Source organism: Buceros rhinoceros, unplaced genomic scaffold (assembly GCF_000710305.1).
Source record: "Buceros rhinoceros silvestris isolate BGI_N320 unplaced genomic scaffold, ASM71030v1 scaffold9848, whole genome shotgun sequence".
Lineage (NCBI taxonomy): Eukaryota > Metazoa > Chordata > Aves > Bucerotiformes > Bucerotidae > Buceros > Buceros rhinoceros.
In genome coordinates, this window is record NW_010426339.1 from 53,628 (window position 1) to 63,961 (window position 10,334).

At 41.7% G+C, this 10,334-nt stretch overlaps 1 protein-coding gene across 1 annotated transcript in view; it reads left to right on the forward strand.

Moving 5' to 3' along the window:
• The first annotated feature begins 180 nt into the window (after positions 1-180).
• Positions 181-10,334, forward strand: part of LUZP2 (leucine zipper protein 2) — a 164,317-nt gene continuing 154,163 nt past the window's right edge. The window contains exon 1 of the mRNA XM_010141466.1: positions 181-242. Within this exon, the coding sequence (XP_010139768.1) occupies positions 181-242 (62 nt within the window). The remainder of the gene's footprint in view (positions 243-10,334) is intronic.

The following is a 10,334-nucleotide window of genomic DNA, read 5'->3' on the forward strand; positions in this document are numbered from 1 at the left end:
GCTCCAGCCCCGCTCCCAGCTGCCTGCCTTCCTCGGTCTGGTGGGCTGTCTGCTGTGGAGCCAGGACCCTCCCGCAGCGGGGCGGGCAGCTCCCCCGGCGAGAGGAGGGGAGGCGCAGGAAAAGCCGGGGAGAGGAAAGAGCCGGGGCGAGGAGCAACGGAACAGCGCAGGAGCTCCAGCATGAAATTCATCTCTGCTTATTACTTGCTGCCTCTCTTTCCTGCACTGGTCTTCAGCGCTAGGTGAGTACCGACAGCGGGTTCGCTCGGAGTTCTCGGGTTTGTTGGCTGTTTGCTTTTTTACATTCAGAGCTCTCCGGAGAAATAATACCGGCTGCAGCGTGTACTGGGGTAGCAAGTTTAGAGCAGATAGCTCCTCTGATCCTTATCCCTCCTGATCCTCTGGAAGAGACTGTCCTCTTGCTTCCAGGTTTTATTTTACGATATAAACCAGCCACTCCCATACAAATTGACCCACAGCTTGTGTGGTGTAGCGAGACAGTAACAAATACAAGCTTTGTACTGCCATCAGTAAACCCAGAACGCTTGTTCTGTTGGCAACAGGGAAGCCAAACAGCTGCAACTGAGAACATGCTGATGTTTCCCCTTACAGAGTGTAAAAAATATAATCACTGAACAATCTAATCTCTGTTTAGGTTTCGATATCTGAACATAGCCCCAGGGGTCACCTTTTTTTACTGGGAAATGTAGGTGAGATATTGCAGTGTTATCTCAATACCAGGAAACGTGTTAAAAAGTTGCTGCAATCTAGAAGCGTTTCTCTCTGTGCGAGTATAATAAATCACTGAAGAAACATGGACAAAATATGTTTCTGCTTAAAAATCAAACCAGTTCTGACCCTGCAGTGCTCTGATAACGCACTGTTCAGTGGCTCAGAAGATAGTATATTGTCCATGCTGTAGACATAACATGTTCAGCACAGAGAAGATAAAGCTGAGACACTCTATCCTGGTGTCTTGATGCGCACAGATGAAAAGTTAATGCAGGGTACAGAGCAGCTCTGCTCCAGTGACACTGCTCTCAGGTCAGGCTTCTCACTTTCAGGTCCTTTCCAGAAAATCAAGCTCAAATTCTGTCTGTGGTGTGTGTCTGCTGTGTTACAAGTTTATAGGGTGCTGGCAGTAAGTCCATAAAGTGTGTTATCAGTGGATATACGCAAGTACGTTTATCAGGGAAATGTGTATTTTCCCTTACTCTTGGTCTCTTCTTGTAAAATCAGTGTCTTTTTGCAGAAGCACTGCATGTTAAAAAAGAAAAAAGTGCAAGCCCACTAAGTCCTCATAGTCACGTACAGTAGGAGCATGTCTCTATACTCAAACACAGGCAAATAATTAGAGTGAAAATTTCTGTGAGGAAAAAGGCAGAAATGCAGGGAGAAATGGGGAATATTAAAATGCTCCAGTTCCTCCGTTACTTCAGCTCTTTGGAGGGGTGGTTATTGCCGAGGGAAGTGCACATTTTCTCATTTAGGGACTCTACAGTGCCAGTCCACACAAACCACTCCAAAGCTCTTTGAAATGTAACACTTGCAGGAAAATTGTAATATAGCGTGATTCAGTAACTATCCCTTCTGATTAAATAAGGGGTCTGAGGAAACGTTCACTAGCAGTCAAGTGTGAAACTTGTTGTGAATTCTGATTAATAATTTTATGCTCGTTTAAGAGTGATGCATTCTTTGCTGAATTATGGCAGAGTTAGGAAGGGGAGAAAGCACCAAGACAGCTTTTGCAGATGCGGGTTTGTATCTTGCGTGAGCTTGTATGCATTCAACTGTAGTGAAGAGAGATATGTTCAAAATTTTCATATTTTACTGGTTTTATGAAGCGTCTTACAAACTACTTGAACGTGGAGGACTAAACTGGGACAAGGTGTCTAGTGTAAAGCCCTAGAAGCAGGTCCTCATCCTCTTAGGAAAAAATTACCTGTAAAGAAAAAAAGACTTGTAGCTTATTCTTTGTTAATTGCTTTGCTTTGATTATTGTAAAAAAAAAAAAAATTCAGGTCCCTCCCCACCTTTCAAAAAAGAGTTGGAAAGAATATGAAGAAGTTGAACGTGGCTTGTGAATACTAATAATGAACAGTATGGCTCTGAGGAGAGCATATACTTTCATAAGACCATCATTTTGTGGCTCATGATTTATATTCTTGTCTAATTGAGGGATGAGAATGATCAATGGGTGAGAATTAAAATTTCACCCAAGTACAGTATGTGTTGCAAAGTCAAGTTTTGCTTTTGGTATCAGATTGGTCATGCTATTAAAAAGGAGACTGCAACTGCTGTGGAGTTGGAGATTTATAAAAGTCCTGGACTCCTCCGTTCCGCAGTTGCTTTCAGTCACTTCATTTTTAACTGGCTGGGTAGGAAGAACATAGAGTAATTTTTCAACAGCACATGATAGAAGTTTGAAAAATGATACAGTGCTATCAATATGCCATCTACTGGAAAGAGATTATGCTTTAATCTCCTTCAGCAGACGGCAGTTCTCCTGCGGTGTCAGGATTTCGTGTAAACATATGGTTAATTCATTGGCTGGACCCAGGGCAGGTTTGCAGGGCGAGCTGTGTTTGCAAAAAGCAGGCTCTGCTATCCTGCTCTGTGAAACTGCTTGGCTAGGGGCAAAGCAGCAGCCTTGCAGGGCAGAACATTTTCCATTGCGAGGGTTTATTTTTTCAAAGCTTGCATGGAAGGTGCCGAAAGGAGCGAACCCAGCTCTGCTGCAGAGGTGAACAACCGCTGCTTCTCGTTCCTCCTCATGTGGTGATGCCATCTTCTTTGCACCGTGTCGTGGTCATAGTTTTGGCAGATCTCAGCATGCCTTAAAGCCTAACTGTAAACAAATACGAATCGATGAGTTCAGCTCTAACACAGCATGTCACCTCTTCTTATTTTATAGTGTGGTTGAAAGAGGAAAATACACAGCTACCGCTTCTAAGATCGTGTTCACTATTAACTTTTGATTTTCAGAACGGTACGCAGCTAACATCTCGGCCTGGTCTAAAATCGTATGCATGAACCGAATGCCTATCAAATTATAGGAAGTTAATGCTTTTCAAATGAACAAACTTTTCTGTATTGCCTAAACTTGGGTTTTGGTGTGGCTTTGAGACACAATGGTGGCCCTCGATCATGTTTCCAGCTGGTTGTAGTGCCAAAGAGGAAACAAGGTTGAGATGTATTTGTCTGTCCAGTTAACTGTGGCTGTTTGATGGAATAAGTAAAAATTATTGTTCTAAAATCAGTCTCGTCAAAAGTTAAGGACACATTTCTTGAAGTTGAATTTAACTTGGTAAAACTATTTTTGAAGTTTGAGTTTTCCTGTCCACTTGTTTATTTCCTTGGACATCTCAGTTCTGGCAGATCCAATGCGATGGTTATGTACACGTGATTTTTTCACGCTGTGCTGAAGTTTTTTCACATTACTTCAGAAATGAGTCCCATGGAACTGAGAGCTTAGTGAGCACACACAGCGTATAACCGGCTCAGGGTCTGATCCTGCAGCCAGCGGCGTGCTCTTGTGGCCGCAGACACTTAAACATTCGGACTGGAGAACAGTAACAGTGTTACTACTACAGCAACTTGTTAAACGGATGTAGAAAGACTGGGGCCGTAAAGACAGATCTTATTTTAGCGGCAGAGACGTGGCTGGTGATAATTTTCTTGAAAAGTGCAGTTCACTGGCAATCTTAGTGAATTCACTTTAAACATGAGAACATGACTTCAATGCTTGCTTTTCCCTGGATGTATTTTCAAGTTTGACTGTTTTCTTTACATTTGTTGGTTTTGGTAATTATTATTTAAGGAATGTGAAAATACTGTTATCTATCTTTCTTCTGGGATAAAGGTGTGTGAAGAACTCAGTCTGAGACTTGAGAAAAGATAAAGGGGAATGTCGTGCTGGGGTGGAGGAGGGAGAATGTTGAAAATCATGGTTTCTAGCTGGTAAGCTCTTTCCTATCTTAGAAACCATCTGGGCTGTAATCAGATGTTGAAAGTAACTGTTTATCATTTAGACTGATATGGGAGTGGAGGGAGCCCAGCTCCTTTCTAGATTTTTGGGATGGAAGAATGAGGCTCACTGAGTGCTAATGCCCCCAGTTCTAGCCACACCGTTACGTGCTTGAGCAGGTAGCCAAAAGCGCTGCTCACTTAGACCTCAGGTGGAGGTCCAGCAGTGTCCTTCCATTTCCCCGTGATTGATGGTGAACTCTGCAGAGTGGTAGTAAGGTACTTCTGTAGCAGGAAATACGATGCATTTTTGCTGTAGGTTTGATGGATAACAAAGACCATCTTAATATTGTGCTTTCTGAATTCTTCCAGAAGTGCAGGGGCATTAACTCCTGCTTATAATTCCTTTCACGCTAACTTTGGCTGTCTGAGTTTTCTGGGCCGTGAAAGCTTTCTGGTTTCTATCAATGTGGATGATGATGCATGTTTGGTTAATGGCTTGTAAAGACTTATATTTGAAGTACAGTAGTGGCATTTAGCATATGGCTTAGGACCTTACTATACCTGAATAACCATGTGCTTTGCTGTGGACTGTGTTTAAACATAATGGGACAAATTCAGCAGTGCCACAACTCTGTTATTTGAAGAAATGTGTTTAGCTTGGTGGCTTTGTTTTGATGACTTATAGGCAAGTGCCTAATACAGCAAGCTGGAAGATATTTGGCGAGAAAAAAGATATTTGGGAGAAAAAATTTGAGGTCCAAAGAACAAAACCCAAACCCCCAACCACTGCACCTTCCCAAACAAACAAAAAAACCAACCCAGATAAAAAAAGTAAAACAAAACAAAAAACACCAACCAAACCCCAAGAATCAGCAAGCCAAAAAACCCAAACCACCAGATGTGGTGGATAGACAGACTGTTTTCTTGGCCCAAGTGCTGTCACCAACTGTACGGCCTTAAGAGTGCGCGGTCACGTCGTATCTGCGGGCTACAGTACAGCACAGAGAGTTTCGAGGTGGGGTACCCCTATCTTGTGTGGAAAAGTAGACGAGAACCTGCTGTAGGTGGAATTCTTTGGTATCAGAATGAGATCACTTAAAGCTCGTTTGGGAATCCCTGTTCTCGAACTGCACCGATTTTTCTGCTGTTATGGTAGCGCTACTTTTTGGTTAAGCATGATGCCCTTGGAAGTGGTCTGCTTGTTGTGTTATCTTATTATCTGGGCTAAAACATTTCAAAGTGCACCATAAATATAAGGTCACCAACAAATTGTGGAAGTTTTTCTCAGTTTGGACAGAAATACTAAAGATAGATTCTTTTGTGATGTCACTTATGTTTCTCATTTCTGGAATGTGAAAGGAAGGAGAAAAAAATTAGGGGTGAGGAAGAACGGACGCTGCTAAAAACTTATTTTAGATTTGATCTAATCTACAGTTAAAATATTCTTTTCCACGTGATCTCAGGTCAATCATGAGGATCTCTAGAATTCAGTCTTAATGTACTAGAACAGTTGGAACTCTGCTTATTATGCTGTGTGTAATGCATTTCTGCCCAGGAGACTTGCCGTGGAGTTTCTTCTGACATTTTAATGTATTCTTTGTGTTTAGAGAAATTGTAATGCTGACGCCTTCCCGTTCCCTTCTCATTTATTAATTTCTAGCTGGGGCAGAACGTAAAGAAATCTGAACATAAACTGGTAATCCCTCTTTCTATGAGATTGTAGCTTCGATATTATTTTCTATTTTTAGCAGGAACGTGTTCACAGATAGTAATCTTTATGATGTCGCACTCTGCAGACAAGTAAATCTCATTTATCCCACTTGTCAGAACCGTGTTTCTTCCCACTGTCTAGTTTTGCACAACGGCTGCGCCCGCTGCCTCATAAGGGTCAGCTCTGTAAATATCCACTGTACGGAGGACTGGTAATACCTTTGTCAGAAAGAATCAAGAGATTTCATACTGTCCTTCCATCTTAATGTTGCACAAAGGTTCAAGGTGTGTATTGTTGTATTTGCTATCTCGAACACATCAGAGTGACAAGTACCTTTTAGAAATGCAGAACAATAAGTACGGCATTGCACCTGCTAACAGTTTCTGTGTGCTACTATAGATTTTTTTCCCTTTCTTTCTCGTGCTATTACTTACTCATCCTACCCCCTTACCTCATATCACTCTCCCGTTTATTAATCTTCTACTGTGTATTATCTTAGCAATGCTTTTTGTAGTGTTCCCTCTGAAGTCTCTGTTGTATTTGTTGACACAATATCTTGGTGAATCATGACAGAAGTCAGTTTGTGTGACTCTTACAAGCTGAAGAAAGAGGTGTGTACAGAATTTCTCAGTATCTTGCTTGTCAATATTGATTGAGAGCTTCTACGGAAAGGAGCAGAGCAGTGTCAAAAAATTCTGGTGTGTTTTGTCTGTATGTGCTGTCTTAGGAAGATATGCTGCCAGCTGGTGTATTTTACCTAAATTGTTAGTTTTCCCATCCGTTTACATAACTTGTAACTACTCCACACAAACAACCTCCAGGCCATCATGCTCTTACCCAGTGATGTGTTTTATCATTGGCTTTGCTACTCTGTTCTCGTTAAGCGAGCATGAGTCCACCACCTATGGAAGGACAGGCGAACTGAGGTTCATGGCGGGGAGCATGCTCTGTAATTTCACGGTGGTGTAACTCTTTACCTTATTTTCAGCAGCTGTTATGGGTCTTATAAAACTTGGTTTGGTGCCGGGGAGGGGAGAGGAAGACAAATGACCTAGTGCTCTCAGTGGCAAGCAAAATGTGGTTCTTTACTATATAGTTGTTGGGTTCTCAATACCTGGTACTGCTTTTCAGGTGTCTCTGTGATATTGTTGATGTCCATGACTTACACAAGTAGGAGCTGTGACTCTGTACCTCAGAATTGCTCGGTGAACCAGAGGACCTAGAGCGACAGTAAGACCAGGACTGCGCTGTGTCTGCCTTATATACACCATTCTCATCACGTCTGAATGGTTTTGCAGTCACGTTTGTTGCAGGCCAGCCTTTGGCGCAGCAAACAAGGAGGGGGAAAAAAGTGATATTTTACTTGAAATGTGGAAGATAAAAGAAAAAACTGTGGTAAAATTGAACTGACAAGACTGAAAAGCAGCTGGGTGCTGGGTGGCATTAGATTATCTATTGAGGAAGCTTCTTTCTCCTGATGGAGCATAATGAAATGTGGACTCAATGTGCAAAGAGAGAACGTGTCTCTTGAAAATGGAGAAGTAAAATCAATTTTACTACTGATGCACTTACAGCTTTTTTGTAAAGAAATATTTTTTGGTATTGGGTGAGGCTCAGCCAGGAAGCAAACCAAACAACTATGTGTAGGAAGTAGTTGAACCTCTGAGCTGCTTCGCTGAAAGTGATCAGTTGAAGATTATTTCGTATTTTCTGTGCCAAAATACACTACATAGCCATTGCATTCTTACTGCTTATTAGTGACTGGCAGAGTCCCTCAGCCCCGCTGCACATCTACCCCTCTGTTCTGCAGAGAGTACAGAAGTTCCGGGCATGTGCTCCTCTGAAAATAGGCACTGAGACTTTTTTGTTGGTTTAGTTTTGTTTCCTCCTTTCTTCCATGAAGGAAGCCAAGGTTTGCCAAGGGACCAGACATTTTAGAAAAGCCTAATACCTTTAATCTGCAGTGGATTTTCTTTAAGTGAGCTGAATGAGTCTACCCTGATGCCTTATGAAGTTCAGAAGGGGACAGCACGTTGGTTGCACCAAGGCTTGTGAAAATCTGAACATAAACAAGAACAATATGCTTTGGAAATTAGACCGTTATTCAGTTGCTGTGCTGGTGTGTATGGGGGATACGAGATCGTTAGCGATCCATCCTGACCTCTTCTAGAAAGTCTAGCCTTGCAGCTTGTTTTGTTTGGCTCTCAGCTGAGGTTTATGGGTATTTCGCTTAATGTGAGTGGTAAAACATGAGAAATGAATTTGTGACCATGGTGCCTAGATGGCAGCGGGGCAAGGGGCAGTTGACCCATGGCAGCATCGCTGCTTCTCTTCTGTTTCCTCTATTAAGCATCTCTAACTTTGCCATTGGTGCAGTCTGTGCTATTTAATTTAATTTGAAAAACCAGTCTCAGATAGAGTCTCTGTGAAATTTCTGCGTTCACACATGAATGATGTATGAAAAAAATACTCTTCAAGTGCATAGGTAGTGAATAGAGACTTCTCTGCATTGCTGGTGTTTTGGTTTGTTTATTTTTTTATTGTAAAACAGCTATCTGCTGTCAGTGTAGACAGATGTGCTGTGTTTGGCTCAGGAAAACTTATGAAAGCAGATATTTAATTTAGTATTTTTCTTTCCCTCATACCTCTCTCTTTGTCCCTGTTTCAAACATCCTAGTTCCTTCCCTAATTTCTGCTCAGCTGGAGCTCTTTTGGCTCAAGGGAAGATTGTTTTCTGTTCCTGGAAGCAGGAAGAATTAAATTGCTGTGAAAACCAGAGTAAAATCTGTTTTAAAGAAATAATAATCACTTCTTCAGCTGGACTCAGGGAAAAAAAAAAGTGCATTTTCATCTGTTTCAATGTAACAGGATGTGGTGCTGCCTGTTTCATGCATACCTAGACTGACAAAATGTAAATAAAATAGCTTCTGAAACAGCAAGGAAGAAATACAGGACATGTATACCAGAACCAAGTGCTTAGGGAAAATACATTTCTTTTGTATGGCAGGTAACAGAATCTTTGTTCTTGAGAATATTTGCAAGGACCCACCTGCGGAAATAAGTAGATGTTTTCAGCAATTCAGTTGGTGACTAAACTGGAAACAAACATATATATCGAAAAACTCCTCCTAACCACCAGATCGGCAGGGAAACTGTTGGGAGTTTCACTATACTAAGTCAGAAGTGAGAAATTCTGGGACCTAACAGGATGAGAGAAGATATCAAAGGAGGGTGGTGAGAAACCAGACTAACTTTGGTGTTGTTAGAAAGAGGTAGATGATAAGGGACGTGACGTGGTGAATGAGTAAGGCGGAGTATTGAGACTATTCTAGGGACAGTCTATTTACCTGTGTCTTAGCTGAGGGTACCTACATCCAGGTGCTACCCTTCCTACACAAGATGAAAAAACATGCTGTGTATGTAAAGTGTGAGAAATCTTTAGAAGGAAGGAGACTTGTTCTGCTCTGCTTGTTAATGCTCATGACTTAGAAATTATGATATTGGTGTAGGTGTCATTCTTAGAGGTAAAAGCTTAAAAAAGTATTTAAAAATATGGCTTAAATATTCCTAATAAGGAAGCAGTATAAATCTAACACTTTCACCTCAATTCTAGGGCAATAGAACAGATGCCTCTTGTGCTACGCATACTCTGTGCTCCAGATATTTTAAACCTCATAAATTACTTACACCTAATAGTAACTTAAGGGTAAATCAGCGTTTGCAGATAACTCTCTTTTATAGATAATGTGTGTGTGTAGGTGGAAATCTCCTTAGTGCTCATTACTTACGACACACCAATGATGATGGAGAGAATTGTAACCTATTTCTTGTTAAATTCGACAAAAAGAGCAGCAGTGGGAAAGTCTCTTCATTCGGAGCAGATGCAAAGCATCATTGTGGGTGCTGGTAAAAAGAAACTAGAGGCTGCAGAATCGACTCCAATTCCATCAGTGCAATTTTTGAATGTAAAAAGTTCTGCTTTGCTCAGGGGAAAACACATAAATATGTATAATGTGTGTGCCTCTGTATAAAAGATTTCTAGTTGTAGACACATAACGATGTATGAAAAATTGATTTTTGGCTATCTTTTCTCAGTGGCTTGGATAGTTCTATATACTTCTGCTTGTGTAGAATGAAATGCTTCCAAGCAGCTGAACCTTGTTTTCAACGGCTAAAGCATCAAATTTGGACACACGTTTTGGAGGTAAAAATGCCACGTTATTTCTACAGATAACACTAGGCCTCTTTATATCCTGCCGCTTCCTTCAAATGCGAGAAATTATTCTGGGGACAGGCATTGTTCCTGGCAAATATGTTAATCTGGGATTATTCTGCTAACTTCCACTTTTGCAGTCGTTCAGTTGGACAGTGTGGTGCTTCAGAGTGAAAAAGATAAAGCCTTCCTGTCGATTCCTTGTATTTCAACAGAACGTTATCTTTAGTTCTCGTGCCCGTTGGTTTCTGCGCTTACAGCGTAGGTCTAACATTACTGGAACAGCAGAGAAATGGGAGCCGTGCTCCGAGCTCGCTCAGCAGTCTGTTCTCCCGGTGGGTGTTGCCTGGCTGGGCTGGGTTATCAGCGTGGTCTCCTGTTGCAGCAGCATCTGGCACATCCCGAGGGCTGTCCCGGACAACTTCTGTATGTACGTGGAAG